The sequence below is a fragment of the Bidens hawaiensis genome, unplaced genomic scaffold (genome assembly GCF_021521415.1).
Source record: "Bidens hawaiensis isolate Kalapana, Puna unplaced genomic scaffold, B.hawaiensis_p1.1 tig00012998_1, whole genome shotgun sequence".
NCBI lineage: Eukaryota > Viridiplantae > Streptophyta > Magnoliopsida > Asterales > Asteraceae > Bidens > Bidens hawaiensis.
In genome coordinates, this window is record NW_027492088.1 from 284,893 (window position 1) to 301,258 (window position 16,366).

A 16,366-nucleotide genomic window follows, 5' to 3' on the forward strand; every position below is an offset into this window, starting at 1 on the left:
AACAATAATACATGAACCATAAAACCGACATTTTATTTCATCAAATTAGTTAGTAATTCTTGTGTTTTTATTATTTTAGCTCGTGAGATTCGATCGTTAAGTTTCATATAACGCGCTTATTATCTTACTTTCAAGTAATCATCCAAGTTCAAAGGTGAGTTTCCCACACCCCCTTTTTACCCTTTTTAACTATTTTGGGGGTAGCATATATATCCTATCAACAATTAAATTTCATTTATTTATTACAAACTACAATTCGTTACATAGACTTGTGTGCTTATTTGTTTACTTGCTCAAAAACTACTTGCTCATGGTTGCCTCGATAAGTATGATCATACGCCCCCCTATGCACTCTGGACCTCGATGTTATGAGTGGAATAGGGACCCCGATCTAAGTACATTTGGTTGTTACCGAATGGAAAAGACATTGCTTGAGCTATTACTACACCAAGTTTCATAGAATTGTATGGTTTTTATGTACTTGTATCAAACTTGTGTGAACTCACCAACTATTCAATTAGTTGACTTTATTTTTTATATATGCTACAGGTACTCTCATTAGAGGATGAAGTCGCGAGAAATACTAGAAGTTAGGTTATTTAAATAATAAACAAGATGACGTTGTTTTGTTCCTTTTACTTTGTATTTGTTTATTTGATAAACTTGTGTACTTGGGATTTGAATGAATTAATGATAATATTGCCACTTAATAGTGTCACATGTGTTTTGGGCAATCTGTATGTCGCACCCGGGCGTATTCCTCTTTAGCCGGGGTGGTACACCCCATCGTCTATTCCCACTATCATACAGGACTGTCCATTTTTTTTATCTATCGCACATAGGTACCGCCACGCTTCTTTATTTGTTGCCTTAAGCTCATCCATCAGGCGATCATACCTTCTTCATTGTGTTGTGCATCCGATCTCCCAACACATCCTTTTCAAGCTCACACTCGAACTTCGCCATGAAATTGCTTCTTACATGCCTTAGACAAAATCGATGGTAGGCGTGGGGTTCCTTCCATGATTCTAATTTATCCATGGCGTGTTTTATGCCCGCATGCCTATCAGAAATTACACACAGCTTTCGCCTTGCGCGGTCTTCAACGTTGTCAGCAAATTGTTGAATAAACCACTCCCAGCTCTCGTTTGTTTCCTCATCCACCAACACATACGCAATCGACAAGATCATGTTGTTTGTGTTTTTGGAAACCGCCATCAATATTTTTCCCTTGTAAGTGCCCCTAAGATGGGTGGAATCTATAGATCACATGAATGCAAAAACTAAAGGCTTCAGTACTTGGACGGAATTCCCAAAATACATACTTGACAACTGAGTAGTCACTTGGACTATAGGGATGATGTAACCACTTGACAACGGTACCGGGGTTTGTTTGTTGTAGTGCCATTATGTAGCTTGGTAATTCATGGAAGTTTTCATCCCAGCTATCGTATATGTTTTTGATGGCTTTTTTCCTGGCAGTCCAAGCCTTGCCGTAAGTGATATCAACATTCAGTTTCTCTTTGATCAGAGATAGAATTTGTTTCACAGTATATGATAAATTTGCAAGAACTTGTTGTTGGATGTGGGCTGCTACAACTTTTGATCTTAGGGCTCGGTTGTTGTTGCGAGAAACAATGGTGAAACACGAGTGAGCCGGTGTCCAAGCTGTCATTTTGAAACAATGAAATCTTTTAATTTTCTTGCCGTGCATGTCCAAAGACATGGTTGAAAGGCATTGTGCTGGTTGTTTGTTTGTTTGAAACTTTTTGCATTTCGCCGTGAAGACTTTGGATCGGGTTTCCTCCATATATATCTCTCTGTTGTGGTTGATATTCCACATTCTAACGGCGTAATCAACTTGGGCTTTTGAAGTGAAATACATATTTAAACGTATTTCTGGATCTTTTTCGTCCCAAAGATCCATTTCATCTTCCGCAAAATTATCCATTGGAATATAGTCTTCATCCATTCCTCTACCAAAAACATTAAGGTCGGGAAAATGGGTCAGTCCCTGACTTTGTTGTTGCGAAAAATGAGGGAGTGGTTCGTTGTCCTCCGATTCATATTCTAAAACAGATGGTTCACTCTCTGATGTGTCTTCAACTTCTTCAGCAAGAGAGTCATACAAGAAAAAAAAATTAATTTATTACCTTTTACAACATTTTTTTGACAATAAAAACAATTAAAAGGGATGTAAAAAAGGAAGTATAAAAACCTTCATCGTGGTCTTCATTGATTGAGGAACTACCATGCTCATGTTGTTGCAAGTATGAAACTACCGTCGTTGATATAATGCTAAATATTTATGTTTCCCGTGTATATTTTAATTAATATTTTAATAGTTTTTGTTCGTTTTAGTCGAGATTTGTATACTACTAACGTTTTTATGTTTCGTAGGTTCCGGGGTTTGATCGTGATGAAAAAGGGCGAAAAACGAACTAAAACGAGCCGAAACGGAGATCTGGAACTCATCAGGAAGGAACCGGACAGAGAACCACCGGTCCGGTCTGACCGGCCCCCATAGAAGAGTACGCTGCGCTGCGCCTAGGGGAAAGGCAAAAAGGCCTAGGCGCGACGCCTAGGAACAACTGGGCTAAAAATAAGTTCGTTTTTGGTTATTGTCGGGCCTGGTTTTCGCTATTTAAACACCTTTAACTTAAACCTGAGAAAATCCTTGGATGAATTTGAGAGTTCTTAGAGCTATCTTTCGAGTTTCTTGGTGATTTTGAAGGCAAGAGAACATCCGGTGAAGAGCTAGACGTTTAAGATTGAAGAATACGGGTTTTATCGCCTTTAATCTTTCGTTCTTTATTATTTCACCATGTTTTCATTATTATTTGTTTTGTTTGATTTAAATTATATGATGCTAGGCTAAACTTCATAAACTACCTAGGTCGTGATGAACCTTTGTTCGGTTTGATTTTGATTGGGATTTCTTTTCGTTATGGATTTTATGTTCTAAGTAAAGTGTTGAATTTGAATTAATTAATGCGTATGATTGCTTGGTTTTATTTACTTGGATTTATTGTTTCACATTACCCTTGGTGATTGTTTCATAGGATAGGGTTTTGTTAGGTCATTTACTGTGTGTTCTTGACTAGTTTATGATTGATATGCATTAAAATCATAGAAACAATAAAATCAATTAAATAGATAAAAGTGAGCTGCTAGCCTAGAAAGCTGTAAGGTGATAGGTTATTGATAGATCTTTGTTGGTCAGGATTGCTAGATTTAGTTCTTCGTAAGGAGTCCGTCTAGGTTTGATTGTCAGCTTAGTCTATTAAGTCAATTGAGTCTTCTTAACTATCTTTGATTTCCGCGCTGTAAGGTAGGATTTCGTCATAAACATATTTAGACTTAAATTATTAAATAACCGTAAGGAAGTTTAATTCATAAAACTGGTGAGTCTTAAAACTTGTTAGAAATCCATAGGTGTCTTCTTGAAGGTCAAGGTTCCTGTTCGGGTTTTCTGTCAATGGTCTATTTTACGATCCCAGTTCCATAACTTAAGTTTCCCATTTGATTAATTGTCGTGACAATCGTGGATTCTAGCCTAGGTAGTTATTTTCATCATTTGATTTAATCTAAGTGTTTTAATAGTTTATTATATTTTATTTAATTAGGGTTAGGTTTAGTTAATTAATAATTAGTTTAAAACCCCCCTTCAAACATTATTATTAAATAGTCACGTCTTGTAGTTGAGTCTAATTAGCTAGTATACGTAATTTATAGAGTCTCGTGGGTTCGATATCCGGACTTACTTATCTGTACTAGAGTCGACCGGTACACTTTCCGGTTAGTAGTTTAAGTTAAGTTTAAGAATCTAGAATTATTACTTAGTGTCTAGATTACCTTATTTTTAGTTAATAATTATTTGACTACTTCAAGCACATCATGTTTTTAACGCCTTTGCCGGGGACTCTTGACGATTGCGTTAATAGCTTTACATGGACTTACTTGCTATATTCGTGCTGTTTCTTTTATTTTCGTTTGAGTAGTAGGGGTCTAGTTTAAGTTTTAGTTATTTTAGTTTATTTTTAAGTTTTCGAGTCTACTCACTTGGTCTTTTGCGTTTTCAGGTTTATGCCACATCTTCGTTCGCAAGGACCACCACCGCTTGATCTTGAATTTTCTCCGTTAAAAACCGAGGCTAGTTCGTCACAAAAATCCTCACCGCACAGTTCACTACCAGAAAGTCCGAGAAGCCAGCCAGACGTTCAAATGGCCGACGACAGAACAATTGCTGCTCAAGCCTTCAATGGCTTAACTGGAAACCAGTCATGCATCGTTGTCCCCGCGATCGACAACCCCAACTCGTGGCAGATTCTGTCATACGTCATGAACAACATCGTTCAAACTAATCAGTTTCATGGGAACGATGACGAGGATGCGCCGGCTCATATTAACCGACTTTACCGCGTTTTGAAAACTTTTAAATTGCAAGGTGCTACTGAAGATGCAATTTTCTTACAACTTTTTCCTTTTTCACTTACAGGTAAAGCAGCTATTTGGCTTGACACGCAGCCACCTGGTACATTCACCACTTGGGAAACACTACGTTGTGCATTTATCAAGAGATACTTCCCACCGGCGAAAGCGGCTGTTCTTCGCGATCAGATTCACTCGTTTCACATGGAGCCGGATGAGCAATATTGTCATGCTTGGGAACGCTTTCAGAGCTTTTTGTCTCGATACTCATAGAATGGTCTCACACCATGGGCTCTCGTGGAGAAATTTTATAATGGGTTGAACTACGAAACCGAAGTTTGGTTCGACACAACCGCAGGAGGAAGTCTACTGGCTAGGAAGAATGTCGCCGAATGTAACGAGATGTTTGAGAGCTTTGCTCAATCGGAACTCGCCAAAGGGCCACGACGCGGGAATTCCAATCCCGTTAGCAGTACATCCTCATCCGCTCGAGGTGTACACCAGGTTAATTTGGATACTAGTGTGGCTGCTACTTTGGAATCACTAACCCGAGAGGTTAAGGATCTTAAGGCCAAGGTGGACAGGTGTGATTTTGTAGAGGTGGACATGGTACGTTGGAGTGCCTGGTGATGAATCAACAGGTCGACTTTGTTGCTGGTCAGAATAGGTTTCCCAACAATTACAACAACAACAGTCAGAATTGGAACACTTACAAGAACCTGAATCAGAATAATGCTAACTGGCGTCCGTCGGGTGCACCACCCGGATTTCAAAACTCTTATAATCAAGGACAAGGTCAGTATTTTAATAATAATAACACCGATGGTACTAATATTCAAAATAATGTGCAGGATTCGAACGGTGGACTTGGGCGTTTGGAAGAGATGGTGAAGCTAATCTTGGATAGAGATCAAGTTGCATAGAAAAAGTTAGCCGGCCACGATTTGCTAATCAAGAATCAACAATCTTCCATTCTCGATATTCAAAGGACTGCTGGTGATATTGCTCGTCGTTTAGAAGAAAGGCCCCCAGGTAAGTTTTCGGGTATCCCTCAAACTAATCCAGCTGCTCAATTGAATGCCATCTCCACTCGTAGTGGTAGGGTTTTTGGTCCGGAGGTAGTTAGTAGAGAAATTAGGGAAGATAGGGATGATGAGTTGATAGATGAGGAGATAGAGTTAGAGGCTCCAAGTAAGTCACAAAATACAACACCAATCATAGAGCCGCAAGTTAAGAAAAACACCGATAAGAAGCCGGTTGGAGTCCGGCCACCACCACACATCATTAACCCTGCCTATGTCCCATATCCCGATCGTCTAAAGAATCAAAAGTATACGAAAGATTACGGGCATTTTATTAATATATTTAGCCAATTGAATGTTAATCTCCCGTTTGTAGAAGTTCTTCAGCATATGCCTAAGTACGCCAAATTTTTGAAAGACCTTCTTAAAAGAAAGGATAAGTTGGAGGAGCTTTCGACTGTACCGCTTAATGGAGAGTTTTCTGCAGTAGTGCTCAATAAAGTTCCGGAGAAATTACCCGACCCCGGTGTTTTTACCATTCCATGCCTTTTCAGAAGTGACACGACATGTCAAGCATTAACCGATCTAGGAGCTAGTATAAATCTTATGTCATATTCTTTGTATGAAAAGCTAGACCTAGGAGAGCTCACCCCCACTCGTATGAGGTTGTCTTTAGCCGATCGTTCCGTTAAGTATCCGAGGGGTGTCGTAGAGAATTTGCTCGTTAAGGTAGATAATTTGGTTTTCCCCGTAGATTTTGTTGCTTTAGATATGGAGGCCGACGAGAGAGTTCCAATCATTTTAGGTCGTCCATTCTTACGTACTGCTAGGGCAATTATTGATGTGTTTGAAGGCAAGATCACTCTTAGAGCTGGTGATGATAGTGCCACTTATTTGGCGAAGTCCATGAGACATCCGAGTGGTCAAGACGGTCTAATTGATCCATGTCACCCAGTTTACTCGATAGAATCAGTTATCTCGGGCATGGGCCCTAGTCTTGACGATTCCCGTTCTATAAGTTTAAGTGTGGGGAAGGAGCGAGCGGTTTCTAGTTCTCGGGAAATGGTGAAGCATGTGGGGGAAAAAGGTGGTGGTAAGAGAAAGTTTGAGAAGGTTCATGGTGTTAGAAAGAAGAAGACCAAGATTGATGAATGGTCGAATCGTGATTCGGTATCTTTAAGGGCATTGGAGTTCTACCGAGGTGGAGGAAGCTCCACTCGGTCCGCCACGGGATGCGCATAAACATAGGTTCTTGAGTGAAAACTCAAGTGTAGAGTTTGTATTTTTTTTCTTTATTTTTATTTTCTTTTTCTTTGAGTCGCTAACGTAGTTTTTGTAGTTCGACTTTGTTTTGTGTTTTTGAGTTTTGCTAGTTTGAAGATTTTGAGCTAGAGAGTTAGTCCCCAAGGAAGAATTTATTGAAAAAGATAAGTGTGGGGATGGAGCACCGAGCAGTATACTTTATGTTTTATTATTATTTGCTGCTAATTATTCATGTTTTATTTGTTGGGTTGGTAAAATACTTTGATCGCTTAATATCCATCATTTTGATAAGATACATTATTAGATATGTTTGTTTTGTTTTGCCGCTTACATTCGTGAAAGAAGGAGTTACCATTTGCTGAGCACGTTCGTAGTTGGAGGGAATTCATGGAAGAAGACTTTGGCATCATGTTTCACGTGCATATTACCAGCTAAGTCTTTTCCATTATCTAGCTTGTTAACTTTTTGCTTTTGCTTTTGTTTTTAAATTTTTAGGTTTTTAGTTTTTTTTTGTAGTCCGGCTTTATTTTTAATTTTACTTTGAGTCGTCCTTATCCTTGCATTGAGGACAATGCAAAATTTAAGTGTGGGGATAGGATATTTGAGTCGTAGTTTAAATCAAGTTTAAATTTAAAAAATAATAAAATAATTAAAAAAAAATGAAAAATGTTTTAAATATGTCCCTTGATTATAGTTTTTCACGTTAAAGTGGGAGATGATGATATTTATCGGGAAATTGGTTTTCAAACTACTAATAATATGAGATAAATAAAAGAAAAAGCACTTAACTTGGGATGTGTCGGTAGGCTCAGCCTTGAAAATGAAAGGGAAAATTTTATAAAATGGTTTAATCGGAAATCTTTTGTGGGTAAAGCGTTTTGTCCGTGGAAGATAAGTAATGAAAGGTCGGGCCATACTCAAGCCTCAATTCTTGGTATGAAAAGCGGAAATATTATAAAGTTTGAAAAGTTAAAATCTGAATACGTTATCATATGATGCTTGGGTAGGTTTAACGTTAGAGTATGCCGTGTAGCCTGTGATATAAATCTAAAAACTGCTAGTTTAGTGTTTTACACCTCATTGGCGTATGGTTTTATAACCTTAAATCCTGTATTGATGGGATGCTTCGGGTCCGGAGACCATGGGTCTGTATGCCGACTATTCATCTGGGTATTCATAATTCCAAATGGGGTTGTGAATATTTAAAATTAAGCCAAAAAGAGCAAACCCTTATAAGTCTATAAACATGATCACAAGAGTACAAAAGTACAAATTCATTACAGACTTGATCATCCACGTTGTTAGCCATGTGGGGTCCTCTTGCTCGCGTCTCATTACCATTAAGAAACGGACCACAAGGGACACGCTACATGTAATCCCTACAGATGAAATTTTGCATACTCACCTATGGTGATGGGTTCGGGGTGTTGCTTGATAACGGGGGTATGTGTGACACTCGTCAATTTCAGGTTAGCTCCGTTAATCCGAACTCCGTTAATTCAAACTTAAGATCACATGAACTGTAACGCATATCTCATTACATTTAAATTAGGTTTTAAATGACGCATGGCAATCACTACACAAGTAGTCTTTCGGAATTTCACCGAAACACACACGATTCGACTCAAACCGTTGGTGAACAAACGATAAGTAATTGATAGTTATGTGTTAATCTATGTGTTACTTGATATTTATATATATACATATATAACACTAAATTCAAGAAGCAAAAGCCTAGTTTATGCTAGAAATTGATTAACTAGAAGTTCAGGGGGCCAAGTGTAACATAATTAATAATATAAACACATTATTACACAAACCCTAACCCCCTAATCCCTGCATACGATCATCCCCTTCCCCACCTCTCCTCTTGGCAGCCGTGAACACACACACACACATACAATCTCATTGCAAGCTTGTTTGAAGAATTAAAGTGGTAGCTAGGTAAATTACATCCTCTCTAGTTTATTCCATTGAGTTAATTTCATGATTAAGCATAATAAACATAAACCCTAGATTTTAAAACTATTTATTGTTGATAGATTATGAGTCTAGAGGGTTGCTTGCATGGTTAATTGTTCATAGGTTAATTGTTTATTGAGTTTTGATGAAAACTGATGCTGGACAGATTATTGAATTCGTGTTTGGACGACTGTAACTCGATGTTAATGTTATGTTTTGATGCTATTGTTGATTCTACAGTATACTAGGTCGAGTCTAGTTTCTGAAAAAATCCGAGTTTGTAATTTTTGGACGTAAAAAAAGTCTGTTTTTATTATTTTACAAAACTGTTATGCAAGGCTGATTTGGGAGACCTGCTGTTAGGCTGTTTTGCGACTAAGATATCTCATAAACTACAAAACCAAATGGGTTGGTCCCACTTCTGGAAGAAAATACATTGAGTTAGGAACCTAACCCAATTGGTCTTGCATTAATTTGATTTTTCATTTAACGGGAATAACAAATAACATTCTGTTGCGCATGATAATGATTGATGTGTGTTTGCTGTGATGTTTTGATCTTTGTGGTAAAACCATATATGATAAAAATATAATAAAAATAGGTTTAGAAACCTAACCCACGTGTGCTTCTGTGATGATTTTTGGTGATTTATTTTACTTGTTAGAATTTATTAATAAGAGTAATCTTGTCGAGTGAAAATCTGCATGGATAATTTAGTTGCTGTATTATTTAAATTGTCATGAAAAGTGCATAACCGATCAATGTTTGCTATGTTTTGACCAAATTGCCCTTTGGGGGGATAATTGCTAGTAATGTACAATATTAATACTTGACACGTAAGTAGTTGTTCACACATGTAACGTATCACCAACGTGTTTGTCGAGTCGCACTTATTTCACAAAGGAAACATGAAACGCATCTCATGCATAAGTTGTATGTGTCGAGTCTAGGGACTCACCCGTAGTTTAAATACTTAGAAAATCTCGTTTTTGTTTTTAGAACACTAGTGAGGATTTTCTGTGACGCACACCTTTTTCTCGGATCTTTTTGGTTATCTTCGCAAACAGTGAGTTTCACGTCCCCTTTTTACTCTTTTAAACGCTTTTATCTGGGGGAGATAACATACTCCAACACTATAGATTTTGTTTAGTTTTTATATATCACTTGTAAGGCTAAGTGGCAAACAAACCAACCAAAGTCCTTCATAACATCGAACCGGTTAATATTTGGATAATAGCGAGTCACTTTTGAGTAGTACTACTGGGTTTGACAAACCCCACCCAACTCTAAACTAGACTGTAGGTCGAGTGGGTGTAATCTTGGCTAACACATTACCATGGTCGATTTACGATTTACGCTTCCGTATTTTTTTACTTAAGACTTGATGTCTTGGTTGTTTGAAAACTTTATTTTTGGTGTTTGATTATAACTAATGATTCCGATCCTGTTAGTTCACACCCTCTGACGGTAAAACTCCGTTAGCGGATTTTGAGGGTGTGACAGATTGGTATCAGAGCCATTGGTTATAGCGAACTAGAAATGCATTCATACTAGACTATAACCACAACGACCCATTAGTTATAATTTTACGCACTGCATATATAAATGTGTATTATATATTTAGTTATTCGTTTTCGTTATCTCTTTACCTCATTCACTCATACGCGCGTAACCCATACACGACGTATCCTGTAAGGATGTCGACGCCATCATCATCATCATCCGACCCGGTGTCTCATGCCCCTGGAAAGGAACCGCAGCTACCCGACTCATCACCACCTCGAGTAGTCCCGACACTAGCAGCCCCTGCACCAAAGAGACATCGCCTATCTGGAGACATGTACGAAGACAACGTTAGCTGGAGCTGGTACCCAAGTTTAATCCAGCGTATGGTTTACCGTGAGCAAGTTCCCCCATTACCTCACCCGGGCTGTCCTATGTCCTTCAACACGCTACCACCCATAACCGAACCAATGGAGCGTGCTTTCGTAGCTCTCGCCTCCTGTTTAGAGCGTGAAGTTGACATTATGTACTCGACGAGAGTGAATGTTACTAGACTGATATGGGATGGAGCAAAGGCTAGGAAGAGAATTTCCCACCTGACTGAAGCCATGAAGGAAGTTCAGGACGCTCATGTTCCGCTAATGAAACTAGTGATCAAGATGCAATCAGAGATGATAGACTTGCAAGAAGAAGTCAGAGACTCAAGAGGCCATGCAGCGGTAGCTCTAGCTCGTTGCGCAACACTAGAGGCACAGATTGCTCCGAACGCAGCAGAACCGAAGGCAAAGCCAGTGTCTGTATCTTCAAGAATTACCTGGACTGTAAACCCAATTCGTTTAAGGGCACTAAGGGAGCCATTGGTTTCCTGCGTTGGGCCGAGAAGGCAGAGTCAGCCTTTGAGATGTGCAACTGTCCACCAGCTAGTAGGGTCAAGTTTGCTGCTGGAACATTGCAAGATTTTTCTCCCACCTAGTGGAACTCTAATGTGCAAATTCTTGTGTTGGAATTGGCAACTGCTCTGAACTGGGAGGAATTCAAGAACATGATGCGGGAAGAGTATTGTCCTAGAGAGGAAATCGCGAAGTTGGATTCGGAATTTTGGGCGTTGAAAATAGTGGGTTCCGAGATTGAAGCTTACACCACCCGTTCCCATGAGCTAGCAGTGATGTGCCCGCGGATGGTTGACCCGCCGAGTAAGAGAATCGAGATGTATATCGATGGTTTGGTACCCCAGGTTCAGGATATGGTGACGTCTTCCAAACCGGCTACGATTCAGCAAGCGATCCGAATAGCCCACAAACTGACATACCAAGCAGTGGCACAAGGTGCGTTACCACCTAGAGGTTCCACCTCTAAAACCCGTGATAACTCAAGCACTGAGAACAACATCAACAACTCTGGTAATGGAAAAAGGAAATTTGACAACACCAGGTCCTCATCATCGAACCCCCCACAGCAACAACACCACCGTAAACCCGAACTCGCTCGGAACTTCAATAATCAGGGTTCCAGCAATAACAACAACGGTGGCGGACAGGGTTCGAGTGGCTATGCTGGAAAGTACCCGAAATGCAACAAGTGCAACTATCACCATGCTGGCCCATGCGACCGTATCAAGTGTCTGCGATGCGGTAAAATGGGTCATCAGGCCAAGGACTGTAGGGGAGACCTAGCTTCTAAGGGTGCTCCTAAACAGCCTACGGCGACTAAAGGGTGCTTTGAGTGTGGTCAAGAGGGTCACTTCAGGAAGGATTGTCCCAAACTGAAGCAGAATGAGAACAATGGAGGCAACAAGAGTGGCGGAAGCAGTGGTAAATGTAGAGCTTTCGCATTGAGTCGGGCCAGGCCCGCAACGATCCGAATGTGGTTACCGGTAAGTTTCCTGTGAACGACTGTTTTGCTTCTATTTTGTTTGACACTGGAGCTGATAGGAGTTTTGTATCGAAAGCCTTTAGTAAACTCTTAGACTTAACTCCAACCCCGTCATATGCTAAGTTTCCTGTTGAATTAGCTGACGGTAAGTCTATAGAAACAACTCATGTACTAGCGGGATGTAAGTTGAAACTGTCGGGTCATACCTTCGATATCGACCTCATACCCTTTACGCTTGGTAGTTTCGATGTCGTTGTCGGCATGGATTGGCTGTCCGAGAATAGAGCTGAGATTATATGTCACGACAAGATAGTCAACATCACTACCTCTTCTGGCGAAATCATCTCGATACAGGGCGAGAAGAGCGGCATGACTACAAGCGTCATCACCCTCATGAAGGCGCATAAATATTTACGAAAGGGTCATCCAGCAATTTTAGCTCATATTGTCGAGAAACCCGCGGAGGAGAAGCGAATCGAAGACATACCGATTGTGCGAGATTTTCCGGAAGTCTTCCCGGAGGATTTGCCTGGACTCCCACCTATTCGACAAGTCGAGTTCCAAATCGAATTGGCCCCCGATGCAGCACCCATAGCACGAGCTCCGTATCGACTCACACCGGCGGAGCTTCAGGAGTTGTCCACTTAATTGCAAGACTTGTTGGATAAAGGTTTTATCCAACCTAGCTCATCACCATGGGGAGCCCCTATCTTATTTGTCCGAAAGAAGGACGGAACTTTTCGCATGTGCATCGACTACCGAGAGCTGAACAAGGTGACAACCAAGAACCGTTACCCCTTACCCCGAATTGATGATCTGTTCGACCAGCTTCAAGGATCGAGTTACTACTCGAAGATTGATCTAAAATCTGGTTACCATCAACTAAGAGTGCGCAAAGAAGATATTTCAAAGACGTCATTCAAAACTCGGTACGGTCACTACGAGTTTTCGGTTATGCCTTTTGGCTTAACCAACGCACCAGCTGTATTTATGGATCTCATGAACGGAGTATGCAAGGCGTACCTCGACAAGTTTGTTATTTTTTTCATAGATGATATCCTCGTTTTCATAGATGATGTCATGTTGTGGGGAACACTAGCTATAAAATAATTGAACCTTAATCGTATCTAATGGCTGCTTGGTAGACTCTGATGCTTAAGCTTAAGTGGATAAACAATACCCTTGATCGTCTTAGCTATTCATGAAAAAATTGAGAAACAAAAGTTTTAAATCTGCTAATTTTGAGGTTTAAGTCAAGTTGGGGTGGTCTGGTGCGGTAAAAGCTGAAAATTGCGGGTCTTAATTGTGTAAACCACTGAGTAAAAAAATTGTCGGATCATATTTGTCCCGGTAAAGATTAAGGCATGGGTTTAAGTGGACAACAATATCGGTGATCGCGGTTTTTGCGTTTTTCTGAGCTTTAATATTAACCTATATGTTTGTTAGACTTTAATTTTCCGATTCTGATCCAACTGCATCAAACTTTTTCAGGGACGAAAAAAGAATAAGTGTGGGGATATTTGATATAATGCTAAATATTTAAGTTTCCTGTGTATATTTTAATTAATATTTTAATAGTTTTTGTTCGTTTTTAGTCAAGATTTGTATACTACTAACGTTTTTATGTTTCGTAGGTTCCGGGGTTTGATCGTGATGAAAAAAGGCGAAAAACGAGCTAAAACGAGCCGAAACAGAGATCTGGAACGCATCAGGAAGGAACCGGACAGAGAACCGGTCAGACCGGTCCGATCTGACCGGCCCCCATAGAAGAGCACACCGCGCTGCGCCTAGGGGAAAGGCAAAAAGGCCTAGGCGCGGCGCCTAGGAACAACTGGGCTAAAAATAAGTTCGTTTTTGGTTATTGTCGGGCCTGGTTTTCGCTATTTAAACACCTTTAACTTAAACCTGAGAAAACCCTTGGACGAATTTGAGAGTTCTTGGAGCTATCTTTCGAGTTTCTTGGTGATTTTGAAGGCAAGAGAACATCCGGTGAAGAGCTGGACGTTTAAGATCAAAGAATACGGGTTTTATCGCCTTTAATCTTTCGTTCTTTATTATTTCGCCATGTTTTCATTATTATTTGTTTTGTTTGATTTAGATTATATGATGCTCGGCTAAACTTCATAAACTACCTAGGTCATGATGAACCTTTGTTCGGTTTGATTTTGATTGGGATTTCTTTTCGTTATGGATTTTATGTTCTAAGTAAAGTGTTGAGTTTGAATTAATTGATGCGTATGATTGCTTGGTTTTATTTACTTGGATTTATTGTTTCACATTACCCTTGGTGATTGTTTCATATGATAGGGTTTTGTTAGGTCATTTACTGTGTGTTCTTGACTAGTTTATGATTGATATGCATTAAAATCATAGAAATAATAAAATCAATTAAATAGATAAAAGTTAGCTGCTAGCCTAGAAAGCTGTAAGGTGATAAGTTATTGATATATATCTTTGTTGGCCAGGATTGCTAAATTTAGTTCTTCGTAAGGAGTCCGTTTAGGTTTGATTGTCAGCTTAGTCTATTAAGTCAATTGAGTCTTCTTAACTATCTTTAATTTCCGCGCTGTAAGGTAGGATTTCGTCATAAAGATACTTAGACTTAAATTATTAAATAACCGTAAGGAAGTTTAATTCATAAAACTGGTGAGTCTTAAAACTTGTTAGAAATCCATAGGTGTCTTCTTGAAGATCAAGGGTCCTGTTCGGGTTTTCTGTCAAGGGTCTATTTTACGATCCCAGTTCCATAACTTAAGTTTCCCATTTGATTGATTGTCGTGACAATCGGGGATTCTGGCCTAGGTAGTTATTTTCATCATTTGAGTTAATCTAAGTGTTTTAGTAGTTTACTATATTTTATTTAATTAGGGTTAGGTTTAGTTAATTAATAATTAGTTTAAAACCCCCCTTCAAACATTATTAATAAATAGTCACGTCTTGTAGTTGAGTCTAATTAGCTAGTATACGTAATTTATAGAGTCTCGTGGGTTCGATATCCGGACTTACTTATCTGTACTAAAGGTCGACCGGTACACTTGCCGGTTAGTAGTTTAAGAGTCTAGAATTATTACTTAGTATCTAGATTAGCTTATTTTTAGTTAATAATTATTTGACTACTTCAAGCATATCAGTCGTCCACGCCACATGAATTTTACTGGTGTAACCGGGAACAAGGGAAGCTAGTTGGTATATTAATAACATATCACTTTCTTGGTGAATATGTGCGGTATAAGAACCTCCATTGAAGTCGTAGTAGAGTGTTAACTCTAGACAACAACATTAATGGTCAATTTGAACACATTTACATATGTTGTCAACCAACTCGGAATAATTAATCTGTTGAGAAACTAAGAACGTAGTGCCACGAGTTCCCGGAGCACCCATAACAACCTCGTGTGTGTATGACACTTCACCCCTATAATATAACTGCACTACAAAGGTGTTGAATGACAAAGAATAAAACATTTGATGCTTGAATGAGGAAGTTGAAGGAGGAAGTTGAATTACAAAGAGGTTGAAGTAGAGTTTATAATTGAATGAGGTGGTATCTTGTATGGATGGTGGTATTTATAAGTGATTTACTAAAATTTATAAAATGATTTAATATATATTATTATTATTATATTTACTAAAATGAGTTAAATGTGTAACTTGGTAGTTGGAACTTTGGCAGGTAGTATGAAGTTGGTAAAACTATACGACATAGATTTGTAGATGAATGGTATTAATTTGTAAGAGATAAATACATCTTGTTTCAAATGATACATTACCCAGTTTCAACTATAAATACATACTTCATATTTAACATTTTCACATCAACCCTACCATCTTTCAAACACTTAGTTTTCTTCCAAATGGCACACCGAAGAGACAAAGAAGAAAATGAAGAATTTTTTCCTCACAACCAGTTTCCAAATCGGCAAGATGGACTGACGATGTTTGGAGGCGTTTAACGAGGCCTCGTGCAATAACTTCGGCATCTTCTTCATATGTTCCCGAAAACCCCACGAAAACCCCTACCCCCACGAAAAAAAATTTTTGCAGTTTCTAATCCAGTGAAAATAAGTTGGTCAAGAGATGTAGTTGACTTTTTATATTAACGGAGACGCCCCATTTTTCTATACAAGGATTTTACCCATGAAAAAACTCAATCGAAGTTTTTGGGGTACTTTGTTATGGTACGAGTCCAATGGTTCTCTTTCTGAAACGGTAAAATTCTAGAGTTTTATATACTTTTATATAAAGTTTTATATACTTTTAGATATATGCATCATTAAATGACAACTAATATTTATGATAAATATGTTTTTAGC

General features: G+C 39.0%; 1 protein-coding gene across 1 annotated transcript; it reads right to left on the reverse strand.

Moving 5' to 3' along the window:
• Window positions 1–891: 891 nt before the first annotated feature.
• On the reverse strand, window positions 892–1,972 carry LOC143542838 (uncharacterized). Its single transcript, XM_077035323.1, has 2 exons — window positions 1,326–1,972; window positions 892–1,243 (listed from the first exon to the last, which is right to left on the reverse strand). Exons 1-2 carry the CDS (start codon window positions 1,970–1,972, stop codon window positions 892–894), a joined length of 999 nt encoding a protein of 332 aa, XP_076891438.1.
• Between the last annotated feature and the right edge of the window lie 14,394 nt (window positions 1,973–16,366).